The 22,718-nt window shown below is 52.4% G+C and overlaps 3 protein-coding genes across 7 annotated transcripts; 1 reads left to right on the forward strand and 2 right to left on the reverse strand.

Moving 5' to 3' along the window:
• Positions 1-96: 96 nt before the first annotated feature.
• FTSJ3 (FtsJ homolog 3 (E. coli)) lies at positions 97-8,025 on the reverse strand. 2 transcript variants are annotated; one of them, XM_011997077.1, is made up of 22 exons: positions 7,724-8,001; positions 7,404-7,577; positions 7,200-7,292; positions 6,921-7,026; positions 6,611-6,657; positions 6,409-6,488; positions 5,895-5,994; positions 5,603-5,797; positions 5,409-5,524; positions 5,187-5,291; positions 5,001-5,101; positions 4,695-4,775; positions 4,454-4,603; positions 4,181-4,316; positions 2,640-2,824; positions 2,374-2,497; positions 2,011-2,297; positions 1,692-1,777; positions 1,501-1,600; positions 906-1,089; positions 736-830; positions 97-652 (listed from the first exon to the last, which is right to left on the reverse strand). In XM_011997077.1, exons 3-22 carry the CDS (start codon positions 7,264-7,266, stop codon positions 460-462), a joined length of 2,538 nt encoding a protein of 845 aa, XP_011852467.1. In that variant the 5' UTR covers positions 7,267-7,292; positions 7,404-7,577; positions 7,724-8,001; the 3' UTR covers positions 97-459. The 2 variants fall into 2 exon arrangements, with proteins under 2 accessions (XP_011852467.1, XP_011852466.1); XM_011997076.1 differs by having other exon boundaries at positions 7,404-8,025.
• On the forward strand, positions 7,536-12,420 carry PSMC5 (proteasome (prosome, macropain) 26S subunit, ATPase, 5). Of its 2 annotated transcripts, none has more exons than XM_011997074.1 (12): positions 7,536-7,868; positions 8,492-8,563; positions 9,874-9,943; positions 10,234-10,331; positions 10,519-10,575; positions 10,658-10,888; positions 11,218-11,344; positions 11,431-11,621; positions 11,721-11,819; positions 11,906-12,016; positions 12,124-12,210; positions 12,316-12,420. In XM_011997074.1, the coding sequence occupies exons 1-12, from the start codon at positions 7,845-7,847 to the stop codon at positions 12,367-12,369; spliced, it is 1,221 nt and encodes a 406-aa protein (XP_011852464.1). In that variant the 5' UTR covers positions 7,536-7,844; the 3' UTR covers positions 12,370-12,420. The 2 variants fall into 2 exon arrangements, with proteins under 2 accessions (XP_011852464.1, XP_011852465.1); XM_011997075.1 differs by having other exon boundaries at positions 7,815-8,276.
• A 60-nt stretch (positions 12,421-12,480) lies between these two features.
• On the reverse strand, positions 12,481-22,712 carry SMARCD2 (SWI/SNF related, matrix associated, actin dependent regulator of chromatin, subfamily d, member 2). Of its 3 annotated transcripts, none has more exons than XM_011997073.1 (13): positions 22,693-22,712; positions 17,812-17,996; positions 17,566-17,608; positions 17,293-17,415; positions 15,811-15,966; positions 15,101-15,196; positions 14,870-14,971; positions 14,562-14,723; positions 14,307-14,404; positions 13,985-14,120; positions 13,696-13,818; positions 13,467-13,568; positions 12,481-13,389 (listed from the first exon to the last, which is right to left on the reverse strand). In XM_011997073.1, exons 2-13 carry the CDS (start codon positions 17,985-17,987, stop codon positions 13,336-13,338), a joined length of 1,371 nt encoding a protein of 456 aa, XP_011852463.1. In that variant the 5' UTR covers positions 17,988-17,996; positions 22,693-22,712; the 3' UTR covers positions 12,481-13,335. The 3 variants fall into 3 exon arrangements, with proteins under 3 accessions (XP_011852463.1, XP_011852462.1, XP_011852461.1); XM_011997072.1 differs by lacking the exon at positions 22,693-22,712 and adding an exon at positions 18,924-19,475; XM_011997071.1 differs by lacking the exon at positions 22,693-22,712 and having other exon boundaries at positions 17,812-18,073.
• Positions 22,713-22,718: the final 6 nt, after the last annotated feature.

Below are 22,718 nucleotides of genomic sequence, written 5' to 3' on the forward strand. Positions count from 1 at the left end.
TCACTATGAGTTGGTACATCTTAGAATAGTGCCGCCCACAGTGTGCGTACTCAGATGTAGGGAAGTGCTTATTAAAACTGTCAGAAAAGACAACTCTTCCATTATCCTGGTTTTATTCAGGAATAGGATGGGGGAAGGCTTAGCCCACATGTCCAGGTGTAGACTACATCGAGTGTCGCTCCAACACTGAACTTCCCCTTAACAGTTTAAAAAAAGGGTCGTGGGTCTGTCAACACAGTTCAGCAGTGCTTTCATGGGAGACCTTCCTTCAGGCAAGCAGGAGGACATCGTCCTCTCTGCTGAAGACCACCACGGGAGTTCTAGGCACCCCGCCTCACTGTTCTTCAGACAGCTGTGATGTGAGCAGGGGCTGGGCTGGTTATCAAGGGGGCCAGACTGAGCCACGTCACACCCTTCCTCCTAGTCCCCGTGCTCTCCTGGTGAGCCTGGCAGCTCTGCTTACTTCCGTTTGTGTTTTTTCTTTTGTTCCTTACGTTGCTGTGCTCTTTGGTCCTTCTTCATCCTTGAGTCCACCACCTTGAAATGACCTCTGACTCCAGCTGGCCGGCGCACTTTGCGGCCCACACCTTTTTTGGCTACAACATAGGTGACATGGTGTTTCTCCTTGCCAAACCCAGCCTTCTTGTAGAGACTACAGGGGGAAGAGAACAGGTTAGAGGCTTGCTTTCTGCTGCACTTTTAGCCCTGTGTACCTTTGTGGTGTCCTCCCATTACCTTCTCAGCTGTGCCACTTTCTCTCGTTCTGAGATGTCCACTGTGTTCACCACGGCTTCTGCCTTCTTCCTGGTCTGCTCCAGCCTCTTCAGCATCTGCAGAAGGAACCTGTCAGGTGACCTCTTCCCCATCCCCGACCCCCCCCAATCTCTGGAGGCCCCATCACTTACCCTCCTTTTCTTTCTAGCCTTAGCCTCAGCCACCTTCTTGATGGGACGGGCATTGATTTCCCGCCAGCGTTTCCGGTAATGCTCCACCTCCTTCTTACCAATAGGCAACTGTCGTATTCGGTGCTGCTTTTCCTCTTGCACAAACCACTCTGGAAGCTCCCCCTCATCCTCATTAAATGTGTACCTGAGTGGAAAGGAACATCTGTCCAATATCCAACATTCCAGGCTTTCTAAAGAAATTACCGGACCGGGCGCAGTGGCTCATGCCTGTAATCCCTGCACTTTGGGAGGCTGAGGCGGGCAGATCACCTGAGGTCAGGAGTTTGAGACCAGCCTGGCCAACATGGCGAAACCCTGTCTCTACTAAAAATACAAAAATTAGCTGGGCATGGTGGTGGGCGCCTGTAATCCCAACTACTCAGGAGGCTGAGGCAGGAGAATCACTTGAACCTGGAAGGCAGAGGCTGCAGTGAGTAAAGATTGCGCCGTTGCACTGCAGCCTGGGTGACAGAGCGAGACTCCATCTCAAAAAAAAGAAAAAACCCATTTACCCACCAGACCCTGGTCACTCTTGATGAGTTTCTGGCCCCTTTACCGGTTGAAGGAATTATCTATGAGATCTCTCTTGGCCTTTTTGGAAGAGGCAATAACAGCACCTAGAGCAAGGCCTTCAGGGTCCAGTATCCGATGTTTTGCTAGAGAGGGAAGGAGAAAGGTCAAAGCTCAATTCCCAATACTGACACGTCCAGTGGTTTTTTCTCATTCCACTGTATACAGAGCTCTCACCTGGGTCCTCGATAGGCACTATCTCAAACCCGTTATCATCTGACTTAGGCCCACGACTTTGCTTCTTACCACGGAGGAGTTCCCGGCTGTGAAGAGGGGAGGACTCAGTGATTCCACCACTCTGTACTAAGATCGCACTTCCACGGAATTTGCAAAAATCCTGCCACGCAGGCTGTACCCCAGTCCAGTTAAATCAGGATCGTCAGTACAGTATTTTTAACCCTCCCCATCTGCAGCCAAGATTGAGAACCCCCAATTTAGAGAAATGGTTCAAGCCACTGCTTCCTTTCCATCCCTTCTCTCAGCTGCAACCACTCACCTCTCTTCATCCTCACTGCTACTACTGCTATCACTGTCTGAGATGCCATCCTCTTCTTCCCCTTCAGGACCAGTGGCAGCTTCTGTCCCCAAAGAAGCCTCTGTTCCCTTAGGGGCTTCATCTCGACACAGGGGAGACATTATCTCAGTCTTCAAACAGGAAGGCAGTGTCTGTGGCAGCTGCTGTGGCTGCTGTTGCTGTCCCTTGCGCCGGCTCTCAAACAATAGCTGGGCCTGACTGATCTCAAGGGCCTCATCTGCATCATCCTCAATCCCAACGAAGCTGCCCTGTGATGGGAGAACATCAGCTGCCCTTCTCCCAGGGAAGACTCATCTGGCAGTCTTGCCCCCTGCCTCTCCTTACCTTTGAGAACCACAAGTTGGCTTGTTCTTCCTGCAGTATTGCCTTTTCCTCCAGTGGTACCAGCAGTGGATTCTCCTCCTCCTCCTCCTCCTCTTTATCATCTTCTACTTCAGTAAATCGCACACTGTAGACCCAAAGGAAAGTAGGGGGCTCAGAGACCCAGAATGGCTGGTGCCCTTGCTCCCCTACTTAGGCTCTGGCAGTACCCACCCCAACGCTGCCTCAGAGTGGCAGCATTCCCTCTGGCGTGCACACGTGCCCCTTACCGCTTTTGGTCCCTTAGATCCTGATGTCCCCTGACTCCTGCCAGCTCCTCTGGATCCAGGTCACTATCTGCAGATGTGTCATCACCGTCGTCCTCAACATCTGACACATAGATGTCATCCCTCGGCAGATCGGACAGAAATGTGTCTGCTGCACTCATATCCCCTTGTGTTACTTCCTCTAATAACTGAAGTGTAACAGAAACAAAGGTGAACTATTTAAAAGGAAACATACTGTTTTTTTTCTGTGTCTCTCACCTCAGTCTATCTTCAGCAACACTAGGAAGAACACTGGCAAATCCATTATCCTTTCACAGACGGGAAAGCTCAGATCCAGGGTAGTGAATGGTCTGTTTACAACATCCCGTTCTAGGCTATGTTACTGATCCATCCCACTGAGCTGTCTTATCTCAGTGGTATCACAAATGGGTCTTATGGGAAGGTACCCTACAGCCCATATAGCACCAAATCTTAACATACTCTACAACACTGGTTTTCCTTTAAAAATTATCCTCAGATGGCATCTCAATCACCTCCTGAGAATACCATCTACGCAGTCTGTCTCCACTGAATAAAAGGGGCCCAGCCAACATACATCCAACAGAACTGTCCCACTTAAACCAATTGTCAGAACCTTTTATTTTCCTCATGCAGAGATACTAGGCTGGGTATGATGGCTCACACCTGTAATCCCAGCATTGTGGGAGGCTGAGGCAGGAGGATTGCTTGATGCCAGGAGTTTGAGGCTGCAGTGAGTCATGATGGCACCACTGCACTCCAGCCTGGGTGACAAAACAAGATCTTGTCTCAAAGGAAAAACCCCAACTACTATTTCTTGAGTGTTTATCACATATGAGGGATTACACCTATCTTTTTTTGTTCCTCACAAAAACTCTAGTAGGTAGGTTCTATTATTGTTTTACAGATGAGGAAACTGAGGCAGCAAGGATAAGTGGGAGGCAGCAAGCATAAGTGGTAGTCAGCTCAGTCACTTCACACAGCTCCAGGTAGTAGAGCTGGGAAGGAAACCTGAGCCTGTGTCTGCTCTAGGGCCACCATGCTCTCCTGCCTCCTGTACAACAAAGATGACTTGATTATGACACTTCCACATATAAACCACAGAAGTTCATTTTGTTTGTGACCCTGATTTTGTCAGGAAAAACATGTTCTTCAGTATTGAGTGGAAGCAGCCTAATGTGAGTGCTCACTTGGTCTCAATGAACTGAAGAATGCTGCTCTCCTCTAAGGGAGACCCTCTCTTCCTCTGTGCTTGTAACTCAAGTAACCTGGCAGCATCCATTATAAGTTCTTTTCTGATGTTCCAGTTCTTCAAGAATAATCTATCACAGTCATCTATCTACCTAACTTCATCCTTTTAGGTTTATGTTTCTTTGTGACTTTAGACTCACCAAGGCACCCTGTGGTGAAGACAGCAACCACAACCTATCATTCAGCAACTTAAAAAGACATGCAACACCCCCAACCTCCAAACACCCAAACAGATTCTTATGTCTCCTAAGCCTGCACCCCCAATGCCACCTCACCTGGTGACCCCGGATGGTGCGCAAGGAGAACATGCCAGTCTCCCCCTCGTCTGCAATGGAAACCCCAGGCAGATCCATCTTCAGCTCCACACGCTCCCGCTGCTTTCTCTGCTCACGCAGCAGCTTCTTTTTCTTCCTGAGGGGGTGGATTCAGGGAGTAAAACTGGCCCAGCTCCAAAGAGTTTCTATCCATGCCTTGCATTTTCTTCTCCCATCTTCACACAGGAGATCCCTGCATTGGTGGACTCCAAGCTCCACCCCAGCTCCTCTCACCTCTTCAATTCTGCCACCTCCTGGGCCTTCATTTCTGCCAGGGTCTGGTTCAGTTGTTCCTCCTCCTCCTCCTCCTCCTTAGAGGGCTGCTTTGTGATCCCAGCTGTTGAGTCCTCCTCATCACCTTCATCTTCCTCTCCAGAGCTGAGGCTGGCAAAACAGTCCCAGGAGTTGGGTTATTTTCCTGGACTCTTTCCCTGGACACCCCGTCCACACCTGCCTGGCTGCGTTCCCTCCTCACCTGATGTCCAGTGCCTTTGCTTGTTCTTTCAGCTTCTTGGCCACATATCGCCGAAGTTTTGTTCTCCAGTTTAGTAGCAACCTGCCCCAGAGATACTATTACTGATCTTGCCATCTCCCTCTTTGTCCCTGCCCTCTTCTGTTTTAGGCTCACTATCCACCTTTTCAGGTTTCAGCTACATAAACCAAAAGGCTCAGGCCCCTACCCCAAACCTTTAGCACAGCAATATCCTCTTCCCAGAGATCTAACATCATGACCTTTCCCGCCTCCAGAGCTCCTGGCCCCCATGCCCACCCCGCTGCATACCTGAGCTCCTTGCGCCCCAACACTCTGATGTCCTGACAGCACACCCGTATGTCTTCAGTGGTAGCTGGATGCTGTGCCAACTCTTCATCATCTACCATGATCTGTTTGGGAGGAGGGAAAGGTGTCGGGAGATTCTCAGGCCATGTTTCCGGGGCTACCTCATGTCCCTCAAGGCTGGAGACTCACTTCGCTGGCCTTAGACAGGAAGTCGACAGGGTTGGCAGCTCGGAGGAAGTCAGTGACTGAGGTACGGTGATAAAGAGTGAGGTCGCCCTCAGCATAGCCTTCAGCCTTAGGGAGAAAAAGAGAGAAGGTTGGGCAGTCCCTTCTGGGTATCTGTAGGACCCACCAGGCCCAACCTCTCCAGAGTTCCAGGACCCAAAGGTGGCCCCATTCCCCAAAACACACCTTTGGCTTCTTCTTAGTCACCAATTCAGTAACAGTCTTAGCCTGAACTTCAACCTCCTTGAAGGCAAATTTGGGGTCGAAGAATTTACTGTCAACCTTGTCAGGGGCCAGGAATCCTAAAAATGACAGGATATATTAAAAAGTGTGCTTTGGGAGTTGGGAGGCTGGATCAAGAGAAAGGAAATGATGCCCACCTTGGCAGACTACAAAGATCTCTGCAGATTCGTGGCGAGAGGCTTGGGGCTTGGTGGCCTGGACACGGCGGAACAGCTGCTGAAAGATCCATAGCAGAGGCTGATAGTCACGAGAACGGAAAACCTTTGTGATGAAGCAGCCACCCCGGGCCAAAAAGTCACAAGCCAAACGCAGAGCCATCAGTGTCAAATGGGCTGTAGGATAGAGACAATTAGTTGAGGCACTGCAGCCCAGGAGGGCATGCACCCAACTCCACCATCGCCTGATCTCCAAACACCACACTCCCTGTACCTTGTGAGTAAGCATCATGGACCCAGCTAGCCCCCACATTGGGGGCCCCATCATTGAGCACAACATCAACCTTCCAGGTCTTCAGCTCCTTCCTCAGGGCCTAAAAAGAAAAGGAACTATGGAAACACAAACACAGGAATGGCCCTGGTTCAACCATTTGTCCATCCCGTTATTTGTTGAGTGCCCATTATGGGCCAAATGCTCTACCAGGCACAGGAGATAACAATAGTAAACAAAAACAGTATGTCTCTACTTTCATGGAGCTTACAGTCAGACAGTGAGTTCACAGGAAAAAACTTCACTAAAGATCTCTGCCCTTCTCCCATTCCAAACACCTTTATCCCTGACTCTAAATAAAGGTTGGAGTGGGCACTAGGAAAACCATGGGTCTTGTACAAATGTCAGGCAAGAATGTGCTCAAAGCATGGTAAATAGAAAAAAACTGCCTTTAGAGGATTTCAGGGATGTGGATGTTTCCGTATAAAGGGGGAAGGAAGAGAGAGACTCCTATTACCTGCCTACAACGTTCTGTTGTGATGTCCTCCTGGAGAGTCACCACATTGGGGAGAGGCTTGATTGGAACCAGGTCCACTCCTGGAATAAATCAGGTCAGAGTATTCTAAAGGGTTGCCTCAAGCAGGGAGGAGAGAAATACAGGACAAAGTACTTTATACACCGACCCCTTAAAACATCAAGGAGAGCTGTCCGTTACTCACCCACAATAAGGCTGGATACAGGCATAAACTTGGCAGCTACTTGCAGCCTATAAAAGGAATAGGAATTTTAAAACCTACAGCCATCCTTGTCCCCCTCTTGGCAACTGACCTCTCATCCCTGGTGTTACGTGCACTGGCCAGAACATATCATAGGCACGTATTCCAAGCCCTTTCTCTGCAGTCAAGAAAGGAAACGGCCTCCAAGGGGACCGGGATTCGGGATTCCTCTCCCGCAATGAAACTGGAAACCATCGCAGCTCAGAACACAGAAAGCGGCCACCAGGAGCAACCTGTGGCAAGTGTTACGAACCATCCCCCTGGCGCAGCACACAGGTCCAGCAAGGCTCGGGCTTTCTGCAGGAACTGAAAGCGGCGATTGAGCTGGATCAGCTTGAAAGCAGATCGGGAACGGTAACCTGGACAAAACAACCAAGTGCGCAGAGGGCTTCACCATCACCAGCAGGATTTCTCCAGCCTCGCAACCCACTACCCCTTCTGCAGGAGAGGTACACAATGGTCAGAAAGAGCAGGCGAACCGGGCAGAGATCGCTCGCTCGCTCGCACGCAGACTGAGCGAATCTGGACTCACCCGTCTCCTTCGCCAAGTGATAAAACTTGTCCCGTCGGCTCTTGCCAACTTTGCCCTTCTTGCCCATGGTGGAATGGGGTAGTATCGCTCAATCTGGGGAAAAAGTAGAAGTTGAGGACGTCTCTTTCCGGATCACCAGATTCCTCTTTCAGTTTCCCACTTCCCGCAGCAATTCCACTCCGCTCCCCTCTCCGCACACTCTACCTAGACCCACGGCCGCTTTCTCCACACTCGGAACCGCACATGTATGCAGCAAACGTACTTCCGCTTCCGCTTGCGTCCCCTGCGTCCCTGGCTCGAGGTTTTCCGCCATTTTGAGTGTGGCCATAGAGTGTTCTCGGTACTCTGTCCTCGGATTTTGTAAGTTGAAAGTTGAGACTAGGAAGGCATATTACAAGAACTACAAACAGAGTTTCAATGAGGCAACATTGAAGAGTTCTGCTCCTTCCTCTTCCCCCTCCAAAGCCCCTAAACTCTCGTAGTCGCCCCTCCCATCATGGTCCCCTTAGTTAGTGTGGTCTGGCCGCGCACCCCGCCCATTGACCCGGAACTCTTCTCTGCCTGGTCTTCAGGTCACAAGCCTCCGCTTCCGCGCCTGCGCGCAAAGGCGACTCGGATGCCGGCGGTCTCTGCTGAAGAGAGAAGATGGCGCTTGACGGGCCAGAGCAGGTATGGCGGCTGCAGTGGCGGCCCGGCAGGTTACGGGGCTGGGTGCGGAGCGAGCGTGATCTAAGTGGAGAGCGGGCCGGGGCAGGAGGGTCGGGTGGGTCAGAGGTGGCTGGAGTAGTCCAGGCTGGACGCTGCCTGCGACTGGATCTGCTGTGTCAGCGCCGCCCTCGGTGAGTCAGGGCAAGGCTGGGAGAGGAATACGCGGTAGAAGCGGAGTGAGTGAGGGGAGCGATGGGCGCGGGAACGGCCGGCCCACGGGTCGCAGGAGACGGGACGCCAGTCCTTCGGCTCCGTTCCGCTTGCTCCGTCGGCAGTAACGACACCTCGGGCTTGTAGAGCGCTTCACGCAGTGCAAAGCGCCCCCGTGTATATCATATCGCCTCTCGGTCCTCCTAAAAGCCGTACAAGGTAGGCGGCGTTCCCATTTTTTTATTTTAGTCGTGGGAAAATGGAGGGTTCCAAGGGAGGGAGGGATTAGAACCCAGATGCTGAGCCTCCGAAGTCCAAACTTTTTTTTACTACGCAAAGCTACCTGGTGTCAAACCTTATTCAAAGTGCCCTGCAAGTGGCTTTATCCCCTCGGATGTTTAACTTGTCGTTTAAGACTCACTCTGTGTCTTCAGATGGAACTGGAGGAGGGGAAGGCAGGCAGCGGACTCCGCCAATATTATCTGTCCAAGATTGAAGAACTCCAGGTGAGGACGGACTTCAGAGAGAGCTAGGAAGCGGGATGATGGGGTATGGAAACGGACTTCCACAAATCCATCTAATTCCACTGGGAGTGCAGTGGAAGAAGCTGCTGCTTCTCCTTTCTTGTTTGTTTCTTAGCTAGTAGGGTGTGTGTATCAGAAGTAAGCAATCTCTTGTTCTCCTCCAGTCCCACACCTTTGAGGGTCATAGTGTTCACAGTTTGTTAAACATTTTCAAGAGTCAAATCTTAACAGAAAAGGTACCTCTAGCCAAAGGTCAACCCTTTTGGAAGAAGCCCGAATGAAAAGGATTCTTATGAAAGGGAAACAAGCTCAGGAGATGAAATTTATCACCAAGAGGTTGGGTGAGGGTGAAGTGAGAATGTGAGGAAAGGCATCATTGAGGCATCTGGATAATGCTAATTCCATAGAGACTGAATGAAAGAAATTGGGCAACCCAGAACGCTAGCCTAAAGCGCTAAACCATAGAAAAAGGACCGTTTATGTTGTTAATGAAATGTTTATGTTTACCAGTAAGGCTTCCAGCAGTAAGGTGTGACTCTCAGTAGTAGGTATGGCTTCCAGTAGTAAGCATTACCAACAACATAAACAGTAGGCTGTTAGTGTTAACAGTGTTATGTTACAGTAGGCTGTTAGTATTTTAACTTTGGACAAGTCCATGGATTTTCAATTTCGTCCTAATCCCCTGCGTTGTTCAAGTGTCATCTGTAATATAAATTGGATGGGGGAAAGCCACAAAGAACAATTCTGAATTCCAAGTGCATTTGCAGGTATTATGTTTAGGTAACCATTTTTGAATGCTTTTTCATGTGTTTTTATTCGTTCACTTCAGTAGTCCTGAAAAGGAGCAGGGCAGCTGATGCTATACCCATGTACCATTTGGTAACAGATCTAGATTTTTTAAAATAGATTGCCTGAGCTTTACCTTGCTTTTGATTGACAGCAGCTGGGCTAGAACTCAGACTTCTCACCTAACACTCTTTCCACTAGGTGATGTTGCCTTCCTGTGAGAAATTTGGTGTTACATGAGCCAGCTGTAACTTTTCTCCATTAGATTCTGTTATTCCTGGACTAGAATTGGACAAGCAGCCTTCTTTGATGGCTGCCATAAGCTCCAGAGGGACTCTTGGAGGACAGGGCAGGGTCATTAGAATCATACTGGAGAATCTGAAACAACACACAGGTGCCCTGTGCCCTTCCCTCAGCTCATTCTGACCTGTGAGGTCTTGGCCAAGATCCTACCTCCTCCTGTCTCCTGCCCTTGAGTAATGGAATTTGTCTCTTGTCTGCCACAGCTGATAGTGAATGATAAGAGCCAAAACCTCCGGAGGCTGCAGGCACAGAGGAATGAACTAAATGCTAAAGGTGAGTGGGGAAAGATGGGAAGCCGCATGTGGGCAGTTTGTCTGAGGTCTGTCCTAACCTCCCTGCACAGTGTCTTCACAGCAGTGCTTACTGTTTTCTCCCTGTCATCTAGTAGTTTCACATGCATCTCTTTTTCCCGAGCCCCATTGTAGCCTCCTTAAATACACGAATTTTTATCTTTGGTCTTCCTTTAATAACTTAAGAATGATGCTTAGCTCATGCATGTAGAATTGGGTCCTGGAGACTCCAAAGGAGTAGCTAGGTGACCACTGTGTCTGTTTGCCATCTAGTTCGCCTATTGCGGGAGGAGCTACAGCTGCTGCAGGAACAGGGCTCCTATGTGGGGGAAGTAGTCCGGGCCATGGATAAGAAGAAAGTGTTGGTCAAGGTAAAAGCAGCATGACCCCAGGGACCAACCAGCTCAGTCTGCACTGGATTCCCAGCCCTTTGTGTGTAGCCTTGGGAGACAGGGTTCTGTGTTCTGTCAGGGTATTGTGGGATTCTCGAAGGCCTTCCTGGGTAGGGTTAGTGATTTGGTGGCTGTCAAGGAAGATCATGAGCTCTTCTTTCTTTAGGTACATCCTGAAGGCAAATTTGTTGTAGACGTGGACAAAAACATTGACATCAATGACGTGAGTGTAGCAGGTGAGGTGGTGGTGGGGTCAGCTCTTATTTCTTATTGTACCACTTCTGAAACTCACCCCCTTCACCCAGGTGACACCCAATTGCCGGGTGGCTCTAAGGAATGACAGCTACACTCTGCACAAGATCCTGCCCAACAAGGTAGACCCATTAGTGTCACTGATGATGGTAGAGAAAGTACCAGATTCGACTTATGAGATGATTGGTGGACTGGACAAACAGATCAAGGAGATCAAAGAAGTGATCGAGCTGCCTGTTAAGCATCCTGAGCTCTTCGAAGCACTGGGCATTGCTCAGCCCAAGGTGAGGAGCAGGGCTTCTCCAGGAGGGCCAAGCTGTACTTTACTACTCCTGCCCCAGCCAGCCCTACTGCAGGGGTCGGGGAGGCACCAGGATAGGCTGCATCCTTCTTGGGCTGGCCCTCCCCCTGAAGAGTGGCGGGGGAAGTGTTCTAGGGCAGTGAGGTGGGTTTTGGATATAAGCTCCAGAACAGCTCCTTGATGTTCTTTTTTTTTTTTTTTTTGGTATCCCTAACATCTAGCAAGGGATCCAGCACTCAGCACTCGGTAAATGTTCACTGAATGAGATGAGGGGTATAGCTTTCTGTCCTGAGTGCTGCTGTTCCCCTGTAGGGAGTGCTGCTGTATGGACCTCCAGGCACTGGGAAGACGCTGTTGGCCCGGGCTGTGGCTCATCATACGGACTGTACCTTTATTCGTGTCTCTGGCTCTGAATTGGTACAGAAATTCATAGGGGAAGGTAACCATGGCCAGTAACGTGAGAAGCAAGAGGTAGGGGGTTAGGGAGCTAATAAGCTCCCTAACACCAGCTCGGCCTCCACACAGGGGCAAGAATGGTGAGGGAGTTGTTTGTCATGGCACGGGAACATGCTCCATCTATCATCTTCATGGACGAAATCGACTCCATCGGCTCCTCGCGGCTGGAGGGGGGTTCTGGGGGGGACAGTGAAGTGCAGCGCACAATGCTGGAGTTGCTCAACCAACTGGATGGCTTTGAGGCCACCAAGAACATCAAGGTAAGGTGGTAGCAGCCTTGGGATGAGCCCAGGGAAGGCCTGGGTGCCACGCAGGTTGAGGAAGAGCTTAGCTGATCCTCACCCGCTTTCTCTGCTCAGGTTATCATGGCTACTAATAGGATTGATATCCTGGACTCGGCGCTGCTTCGCCCAGGGCGTATTGACAGAAAAATTGAATTCCCACCCCCCAACGAGGAGGTTTGTGATGGGCGCTGTGCAAAGTGGCTCTGGCAGTCGGGGTAGGGGTGGGGTGTGGGGCTCAGGCCTTTCCTTGCCATCTCCAGGCCCGGCTGGACATTTTGAAGATTCATTCTCGGAAGATGAACCTGACCCGCGGGATCAACCTGAGAAAAATTGCTGAGCTCATGCCAGGAGCATCAGGGGCTGAAGTGAAGGTAACTGGAGTACCCACCAAAAACAGGGCAGAGGCAGGAAGCTGTAGGCTCAAGGGCCACAGATGAGGGGCACAGCAGTGGGGCCTCAACTTCCTTTTCCTGTTCAGGGCGTGTGCACAGAAGCCGGCATGTATGCCCTGCGAGAACGGCGAGTCCATGTCACTCAGGAGGACTTTGAGATGGCAGTAGCCAAGGTATAGGCCTCCATCTTTGTGCCTTTGCTGATGGTGGCTCTGGGGCAGTGGGCTAGGGCATGCTTGCGTTCGTAACTTAACATTCATTTTCTCCCCCACCCCTAGGTCATGCAGAAGGACAGTGAGAAAAACATGTCCATCAAGAAATTATGGAAGTGAGTGGACAGCCTTTGTGTGGATCCCTCCAATAAAGCTCTGTGGGCCAAGTCCTCTAGGACTCCAGTCTGTTAATGAGGGCTGTGCTCTTCAAGGATCAGGTCCAGACACCACCAATAGATAAAAGGATTTATTTGGATCCCAGTGCCAGAAGTGGCACTCGCCAAGCCCTAGGCCCACCCTCCTCACCAAGCTCCAAAGGGCGACACCAGTCCTCCCAGCCTCCCCATTCACCTTACCCTGGCCTCCACATGCGCCCACCCATACCTCAGGCCATGCTAGAGAACTGGAGTGTCCCCTCCCCGGCCCAAGCCGCTAGAGAGGCAGCCCTCTGGCATCCCAGGAGATGATGGCGGCCAGAGCCGCTTGCATAGATTGAGGAAAGAAACAAGGAGGCACCTAACAGGGCTCCCTGAAAACCCCCAACTTACCCCTGTACAAAAAAAGTGGCTCCCACATAGAAAACTTGCTCCCAAAATAGTGCAAATACCCAAAGGAAAGAAAAAAACCAGCAGCAAGGCTGGGCTTGTAGGAATGGCAAAGAACTTTGGTTTAGAAAGGCTAGGAAGTCTGAGCTGCATCTCCTCTTCCTAGCCCAGCTCCCCACAGCCAGCTCTGACCCTCGCCCAAGAGGGGAGTCTGTAAACATGCAAACCCAGCAGCCTTTGGTTCGGAAATGTCTGTTAAAATGTCAAAGCACAGCCTCCAGCAGTCCTACTTGGGCCTGCCTGCAGGGGGGGGCACAGGAGGCTTCTGCTGAACCCAATTAAAGCCAATGCAAAAAGTATAAGGCTTTGGGGACCAAGCAACAAGGAATCCTATCACTACTTGTATAAAACTAAAGTTGGGGAGTAGAGAGTGACAGCAGACACTCCTCACCCCAGCCTACGTGTCTGCGGCCCCAGCAAGGACCCAGAGGGTGGTCTCCCTCCAGGCTCCAGGGCTGGGAAGAAAGAGATCCCTGAGCAGTTAGGTCAGGCGAATTCCCAGCACCTGTTCCAGTTCCTGCCTTCGCTGCTGCACCTGGAGAAGGGAGAGACCAAGTAGCTCAGGCCTTTACTACTCAGGGCCAAAGGAGGGAAAACAAGGCAGAGCCTCACCTTGGCAAAGATGTGCCTGCCTACTGCTTCCTGGGCCCAGGGCTGGTGGTAGAAAGCAGCTCGTCTCTCCTCCTCAGGATTTCCAATCACATCAGTGATGATCTGCAAAGAGCCAGAAGGAAAGCCATAGCATAATCCCCAGCCCTGGGCCAACCCACCCTGGGAACTGCTGTGGGTAAAAATCACCCAGAGCTTTACAAAGGAATCCCCTCGGGAAAGAGGACTACACCTTGAGGTCTCGGCGCTGGGAACGGAGCCATTCCTGGATGAAGTCCTGGGGGTCGGTGCTAAAACTGAGCATGAAATCTCTCTGGGTCTTCAGCTGGTTGATGGACTCGATGGTCTCATGAATCTGGAGAGGGTACATGTGTCAGACTCTGCCCCCAAAGCTTAAATGCAAATGACTGAGCCAGAGTTCCCATCCCATCCCCTAGGTGCTACATGTATGGAAATGCTGGACAGATCCAGCCCACTCCAATCCTGGGCCCCAGAGGAAGCTGTGGAGCCAGAGGGCCCACCTTGACATCAAGGGAAGCGATCTCCTGCTGATTGGTGGTAGAGGCCAGAAAATTGCTCATCTGGGCCTTCAGTGGGTCGTCCACCTCCACATCAATGTCATAACAGGCTGTCTTCTTCTGGTCGTTAGGGTCCACACTGCAGGCAGCACATGGGGAGGGAAGGCACATAGCTGTCTTCATCCTGCCCACCTGGGCCAAAGCTAGGGCCCATTCTCTGCACGTACTCAGGGAGCAAGAAACCTGATGCTCTCTTTGGCTTCAGTTCAAGCCAAGGGTGAATCTGCTGTTAAAAGAGCCTTCCTGTCCCCCTCCTTGCATTTACCTAATGACATGGTTGATGACAATGGGGTCCGGATGCTGCAGCAACCCCGCCAGCTTCATGGGAATCTCGGAGAAACGGAGTCGGCCACAACTGAAGATCTGGAGGAAATACCAAAGGCTCAGCGTTGCCTTGTGGGCATAGGGGAGTGGACCATTCCAGGACCAGTGAGGGCAGCAGTCTGGAGGCTGTGGCCAAGAAGTAGCCCAGCAGGCAAGGCAAGGGCTGAGAGAACAGGGGGGCTGGCATCTGGCTAACCTGGCGGAAGTAACGGTTGCAGTTGATGTATTCCCGTTCGTGCCCATCCTGCAGCTGGTTGTGCTTGATGTAAAGCCACAGGGCCTGCATGATGGCGGCCCTCGTCTGTGTGTGCACTCCCAGCAGCCTTGCCAATCGGGGGTCCAATTTGTACTGGGGAGGCTGGAGTTGGATGGAGGGGAGTCAGGATGGGTTCTTGCAGTAAAACAAAGCGGGAAAATAGGGCAGGGACAGGAAGGTTTATAGGAACCAACTCCCCTCCTGAGGGGTCCTTGTGGCCCCAGAAATGACCCCAGGGCCTCTGTCACCTGATGATCCAGCATGAGCAGGAGGGTGCACTTGACGTTGAGGTCTCCAGGCCGTTTTACCTGGAAGCCATCTGTCTCCTGGGTGGTGGGCATCCGGTGCCACTGGCAGGGAGGGGAACATGGCTTATCACCAAGGGGGTGGGCATGAACACAGGGCCTCCCAAGGGCCCTGAGGCCATTTCCCTGCCAAACCTGCATGTCAGCCTGCCTCTGCCCCAGGCCCACTCTCACCTCCACCAGGTGATTGTCAGGCCCATACAGCTCCTTGTCCAGCTCAATGACGAGGCTCTTAAAGAATGAAGAAAACTTCCTCTTCTGTTTGCTAGGCTGGAGATGGAAAGGGGTGTGAGATGGTGCTGCTGAGCTCTCAAATCTCAAGCTATGCTAAATCCCAAGAACAAGAAGCCCCATTTCAGCCCTGGAGCTCAGGGTACTGAAGATTCCTGGGGCCCTGAAGAATGGAAGCAGGACTCTGGGCAGACTGGAGGCAGGGAAATGGCGCCCTCTTGCAGCCCACGAGGGACTTCCTGGAGACACTCGACTGCCATCTGCAGGAACATTGTAATAACCACGCAAATCAACCTCCAATGGGCTTGGAGCAGTGCCCCCTCTCTATGACAGGACTTCTCTGGGAGCGCCCAAGTGTCTGGCCCAGTCTTTTTTTTTTTTTTGAGACGCAATCTCACTGTGTCACCCAGGCTAAAGTGCAGTGGTGTGATCATAATTCACTGAAGCTCGACCTCCTGGGCTCAAGCCATCCTCCTGCGTCAGCCTTACCAGTAGCTGGGACTATAGACGCATGCACCACACCCAGCTAATTTTTAAATTTTTTGTAGAGACGGGGTCTGGCTCTGCTGCTCAGGCTAGTCTCAAACTCTTTGGTCCCAGTCTTAAACCCATACAGGCCTCCTTCCCTCCAGATACCTCCCTCCCCAACTCACATCATCCAGCAGTTTTCCTTCCACTCGGAGTTCCCAGGAAGCCACCTTGTCCCCTGCTGGGGTTCCCCCAGGGGTCCCTGCAGTTCCTGCACTATCGCCTTCCGCCTTGCTGGGACTGAACGTATTGGAAATGTAGATCCGAAGCTTTCGCTTTTGCTAAAGAGAGAAAGACAATCAACTGGAAGTGGACCAAGACGTTGGGACACTGCTACGCCATCTTCTGATATGAACATTCAACAATCAATACTGAGCACCATGGGCCAGCCAGGCACCTTGTCAGGCACTGGGAATCAGAAGTAAGTAGTAAGTCCCAGTCCCAGCCTTTTTTTTTTTAGGACATGGTCTCACTCTGTCACCCAGGCTGGAGTGCAGTGGCGTGATCTCAGCTCACTTGCAACCTCTGACTCCTGGGTTCAAGCAATTCTCTTGTCTCAGCCTCCTGAGTAGCTGGGACTACAGGTGCATGCCACCATGCCCAGCTAATTTTTTTGTGTTTTTAGTAAAGATGGTGTTTCAACATGTTGGCAAGGCAAGGCTGGTCTCGAACTCCTGACCTCAGGTGATCTACCCACTTCGGCCCCCTAAAGTGCTGAGATTACAGGCATGAGCCGCCACACCCGGCCGGAACTCACCATTTTATGGGGAAAGAGATGCATCACCAACAACGCCAGCACAGTGGAACTGGTGCAATGGCAAAGCGGAGGCCTCTGGCTCACATCTTACATGATACCCAACACCCATCACGGCCCCAAAATATCCTAGTCTCCTGGAAAGCCTTCCCCACTCAGGACGGTTCTAGATTATTATTAAGGAAAGTTTCTCGGCTGGGTGCAGTGGCTCTGTCATCTTAGCACTTTGGGAGGCCGAGGCACTCAGGAGTTCAAGACCAGCCTGGGCACCATGGTGATACTAAAAATACAAAAATTAGCCAGGCGTGGTGATGGGCGTCTGTAATGCTAGTTACTCGGGAGGCTGAGGCAAGGAGAATTGCTTGAACCTGGGATGTGAAGGTTGCAGTGAGCCGAGATTGCACCACTGCACTCCAGCCTGAGTGAAAGAGCGAGACTCCATCTCAAAAAGAAAAAAGAAAATATTCTCTATGGATGGGGAAGGGGAAGGAGAAAGGAACTACCTTTATCCTCTAGTGGTTTTCAAACTTTTGACCACGACCCATAATATTTACATTTTTCAGTTATGACCCAAGGTCTGCATATCTATTTATCGGAAACAAAAATATCATGAAAGAATACCTTAACTACTATGGTAAGTACTACTGTGAAGTATTTTTAGATTTTCTACTGTCATATATTAATTTAAAACATACTGGCCCTAACACATTCAACTGAGTTCGTACTCTACTAGTGGGCTGCATCCTGCATGTGAAAAACCCAGCTCTAGCCCAACTTGCTTGGCCCCTGGAAAACAAGGGGGTGGAGGGCAAGGAAACCTGGGAAGACTAGAGGTGGTCAAGGTCACACATACTGTCAGAGGCTTTTTAATGGCCTCCTGGATCTCCATCCGCTTGCGAGCAATGGTCTGGTCCAGCTTCCGCTCAAAAGCCAAGAGATCCATGTATGCCTGAGACTCTGGGACAAGCTCCCGGATCTGGAGGAAGGTAGCAGAAGCTCATCAGCTTGCTTCAGCCAAAGCCTGGCTCTTTCCTCCCTTCCTCCTGCAGCCCAGGGTTGAGGGAGACGGATGCCCACCCCGAGGTGGCCACTGGGCAGGCCTCCCAGGCGTCCTCTTAACACTTACTCGCTGAGGTAGAACTTTATCTGCCATCTTCCTCCTCTTTAACCTGGGGAGTTCAGAAACCCACTTAAGAGATCAATGGTCCAAAAAAGGACACTCACCCCCGCAACGCCCCTCCAGTCTCCAGGACCCTCTCCCCCAGGAGAGCCTGGAATCTTCCTCAGACACCAAAGCTCTTAAGATAGAAGGAAACCCTCTGCTACCAGCAGAGATGAGTTAGGCAGAGTGGAATAAGCAGGATGCTCTTACCCCCGGCGCTGGGCAGGCATGGGAGGCTGCGCCTGGGGCACAAGCAGGCGTTTTCGGAAGGGATCCATCATGGTGGGTGGCATGCCAGGTCGAAGCGGAGCTGCTGCACCAAATGGGGAGCCAGCAGGGGGTCCCACCTGCAAGCCGGCCATGGGCATCCGGTTCCCTGGTGACATGCCAGGTCGCTGGGGGAAGTGAGCCAACGGAGGTGCATAGGTCAGGGGCAGGGCCCTCCGGGGCCCATAGCCTATGCCCTCCATCCCTCTCGTCAGCCAGGTTGGGCCTGAGCAGCACGCCAGAGCCCTGCTGGAGCCCCAGGAACAAAGGGGAGCGGGCGCCTGAGCGAAGAGTGTAAACCATACCTGCCCCGCCCCCTGCAACCGCCCTGGCAGCCATGCCAGCGAATGAGGTCTGCCAGAGCCTGGGCTGGGAGGAGGGTCCTGCCTGCAGAGGGAAGGGCCTGCAGGAGCCCCAGCCAGTCCCTATTCTCTCAGACAGTCCCGCCAAGCCTTGCCCTCCTCTTTCCCCCATCATGAGGGAGAAGCATGGCTGAGAGGCACGGGGGCAGGGTCACTGCCAGGCAGAGGGGTATACTATATCATGAGCAGGCCAATGGTGCAGAGCCCCAATCCCCATCCTCTGTGGCCGAGGGAGAAAGGGGTCTGGTAGGCAGCAGCACCCCAGGTGAGCAGGGCTACAACAGGATGACTTGGAACGCGTACCAGCTGGTGAGGGTGGCCTCGGACAGGGTACTGGGACCCTGTACCCTGTAGTCTGGTACCATATAGCCCCTACCCACAGCCCAGAACTGGACCCTCCTCTCACCTCCTTACTGCCCAACTACTGCCCCTATGCCAAAAGACCCCAGAAGGGAAGCCATGGCTCCTGGGTGGCCTGTGGGAAAGACAGCAGCTGGCACCTGGACTCTGCCCGTGGTCCAGGCACCACCTGGCAGCCAGGACTGGCTCTGGCTCCGTGTAGCCCTGGCAATCCCAAGCTGAAGAAGGGGGCTAAGATTATCCTGGGAGGCAAGGATCAGAGGCCTAGGCTGAGCAGCAGGAAAGTGGAAGATAGAAATAGCTTCTTTAGATGCCTGCAGAAGGATTTCCCACTTGAAGCCTTGCTCCCCGACATTTCTGTGGAGCCCATCTGGGAGTCACCTCCACCCCCACCCCCCTCCCCATGGCTGCTGCCTGCAAGGCCTGTTTGGCAGCTCTGCCTCGCACACACTGTCCCTGGCAGCTTCACAGGGCTGGCCCCAGGGCCCAGATTATGCAACGAGCACAACCAGCCAACCAAGCCCAGCAGGGTGGAGACTTGTACCAAATAAAAGGACCCTCCCCCACTCCAGCATCATGGAGATGAGATTCTTCCCCAACCTCTTCATCCTGCACTAAACCCATGTTCCCAAAACAGAGGGTCAGATTCTTGACCAGATGCAGAGATGGAAAGAAACATGACCCACAGACGTGAGGATGGGGAGAGGAGGAGCAGGGTGGGAGGGAGGTGTTTGGGAGAATAAAAACTTCAAAGTGGGGGGCTCTGGGGCTTTGGGAGTCCTGCCAAAGTCTCTCTCCATCAGGAAGAGATTAATCAGAGCTGTTGAAAGGCAAAAGACAACCTCTTTCTCTGCCTTAAGGATTGTTCTTTCTCTGGCCTGAGATTATAGAAAAAACCTGAGTGTGACTACAGCTGTAAGCCCGGGCCCAGACATCCCAGACTTTAGTTTTTCCTAGTGCCTGAGACAAAGGGAAGAACTGAAGCACTGGGTCCTGCAGAGTGTGAGCGAGGGCCCTGTGGTCCCCAGGAAGCTTCCCGCTACAGCGTTCACAGAACCTGCAGCACCACCCATCCCTCCTGGGCAGGTGCTCTGGTAACAGGAAGTCCTAAGGCAAGGCCGCACAGGCAGGGCCTGGAATAGGCTCCACCTAGACATCTGCTCCAGGCTTCCCGGGCCCAGAGCCCCCAGCTCACTCAGGACCCCAGGGGAAGGCTGCTAACAGTTCAAATTCTAGCTGAGCTTTGCTAAGCTCCATACCTGGGCTTATAGGTGCTAGCAACTCCTCCCCCTTCAAAAAACAAAAACCAAAAACAACTCAGGAGTTAGGAAAAACAAACAAAAAACAGTCCAGAACTCTGAGCCTCCCTAACTCCCTGCTTGCAACAGGATCAGGTAGGCCTGGATCAATCCCCTGAACCCCAGATGAGGAATCCAGGGCTCCAGTGAGCATGCTTTGCCCTGCCCCAAATGTGCCCCTGATGCTCTGGAACCTGGGCCTGAGGGCCTCAGTTGGGGAACATACCACCACTCTCCCATGAGTAAAAAGGATTTTGAGGCAGGGCGCGGTGGCTCACACCTATAATCTCAGCACTTTGGGAGGCCGAGGCAGGTGGATCACAAGGTCAGGAGTTCAAGACCATCCTGGCTAAGATGGTGAAACCCCGTGTCTACTTGAAAACACACAAAAAATTAGCCGGGCATGGTGGCGGGCACCTGTAATCCCAGCTACTCAGGAGGCTGAGGCAGAGAATTGCTTGAACCTGGGAGGCGGAGGTTGCAGTGAGCTGATATCATGCCACTGCACTCCAGCCTGGGCGACAGAGTGAGACTCCGTCTCAAAAAAAAAAAAAAAAAAAAAAAGATTTTGAACTTTTTGAACTCTCTGGAGTGAACCCAGAAATCTGAGGTTTTTGTTATTTTGTTGCCCAGGCTGGAGTGCAGTGGCAGGATCATAGCTCAATGCAGCCTTGAACTCCTGGACTCAGGCAATCCTCCTGCCACAGCATCCCGACTAGCTGGGACCATAAGCGCACACCACCAAGTTTGGCTAAATTTTTTTGGTTTTTTTTTTTGAGAAATGATGGTCTCACTATGTTGCCTAGGCTGGTCTTGAACTCCTGATCTCAAGTAATCCTTCTGTCTGGGCCTCCCAAAGTGCTAGGATTATAGGTGTGAGCCACCACATCCTGCCCTGGAGGGTTTTTTGTTGTTGTTGTTTTTGTTTTAGGTTCCTCTGTTAACTGTGATCCACAGCCAGAACCACCCTCTGGAGGAAGGGAGGTCATCACTTCCCTTCTTTCAACTATTTGTTCAGCTTGGGCCTCAAATTCTCGCTTTTCCAGCACATCTCATGAGCCCTAACAGACAGGAACCCCTCTGTTTCCCAGATCTCAAGTCCCTTCTCCTGGAAGTCATACAACTGGACTTGGAAAGAGAGCAAGTAGGATCCTCTTCAAACTCAGCCAAAGTTAGCTGGCTGGGTTCTCTGTACCATCTACCTCTCCTGCCAAGAGGAGGAAAGCTAGTGGGATGGGAAACCCAGACTCAGGGCCATCTCCTACTTCCCCACAGCTAGCAGCCCAGGCCTAACCAGCCAGCCAGCTTGGCCTTGCCACAAGCCCAAGGCCACCCCCCACCAAACATGTGGAATCCATTCTCTTAGGGGCTGTCTCAAGGGCACATTTCCTATGACTTTTTGCATGCCAAGGAAACTGGAGCGGCTTGTCTGTTCCAGGTCCTTCCAAGGCCAAAGGCCCACAGATGGTGCCCAGGCCAGGTCTCAGTGGGCAGGCCCAAGGGCTACAATGACTGATGCAGGGAGCCCTCAGCAACACCCTGGGCCCATGAATCCCCAAGGGGGAGAGTAGGGTGGGAAAGATGAGCCCCAGCTGGAGTCCCTGGGACCAGGTCTGTCTCTGCCCATATCCAGACTCTGTTTTCTCTTGAGAAAGGAGGAAGAATGAGGAGTAAGAAGGAAAAAAAATCCAGTCACTGTCCCTAGTTAAGCCATCTCCTTAGATGTGAGGCCCAGTGGGGCAGGTAGGCTGTGTATACTCCACGAGGATCCCTAAGGACCTCCGCCTGGAGACATGAGTCGAAAACAGAGGAAGCCCACAGCAGACCCTGGGAGAAGCCAATGTCAAATGCTGGGGCATATGGCTTCGGATGTGGCGGAGTTAGAACCTGAAGGCCAAATAAAAATGCAGAGAGGATGAGAAGGCAGATGGGCACAGTTTCCAAGCCTGCTGGTGCAACCTGAACAGCAGACTAGGGGACCAGCAGGGTCAGGCTGAGGTTCTCACACACTGAGCAGAAGTCGCTGCCTTCCAAGGGCTTTTGAAGCTGAAACCTGAGCAGCTCTCAAAACCCCAAAGGGGTCAGGACAGCACCCTTTGAAGCAACTCTCGCAGACTCCTCGGGCCCCAGACCAGCAGGGTTCCACTCTGCACGTCCAGACTAATCAACTACCCGACACAATGACAGGAGGCAGAAAGCCCAGAAGAGAGCCGGCCTGTGACTAGGCTGGGCCTCCCCTCAAGCCTGGCCACCACCGTCTCTGGTCTAAGCTGGAGTCCTCCCCAGCGAAGGCGCCTGGCCCTGCCTCTGGAGTAAAGTCCGCCCGTGCACAAGCTGGAATGAATCCCCTGGCCCTAGCCTCAGCGTCCCGTGCCCGTGGGAAGCCAGGCTCCTTCCTCCTCATTAGCAGCCGGGAGCCATCTCAGACACGCTAGGGCTCGGCCAGTTCCCAACCAGAAAAAACAGGGCAGACTTGGAGTGGGACCAAGGCCGATGCAGGGTAACCCCGGTTTCTCAGCGAGGGCCCTTTCCCAAACTTTCTCATCACTTTCTAGTCCTCCTACCCTAGACTTCTCAACCCACCCGCGCACAATTCACTGGTTCCCCAAACTCCTCCATCTCCCAGTCACTCGGAATCTCTCTGTGCCGCGGAAGCCCCCAGGCCTCCCAGCTGGTTCCAGCCCTCCGCTGCAGGACTCACTCCCCCTTCCCCACTCCTCCACCGCCACCCGCCGCAGCCCGAGGGTCCTGGCCCGCCCTCCACCGTCTCCCGGAGTTCCTCATGCATTCCCCAAGGCCCTCACTCGAGGCCCCCTCAGCCCCCGGCCCG

Source organism: Mandrillus leucophaeus, unplaced genomic scaffold (assembly GCF_000951045.1).
Source record: "Mandrillus leucophaeus isolate KB7577 unplaced genomic scaffold, Mleu.le_1.0 Scaffold530, whole genome shotgun sequence".
NCBI classification, from domain to species: Eukaryota; Metazoa; Chordata; class Mammalia; order Primates; family Cercopithecidae; genus Mandrillus; species Mandrillus leucophaeus.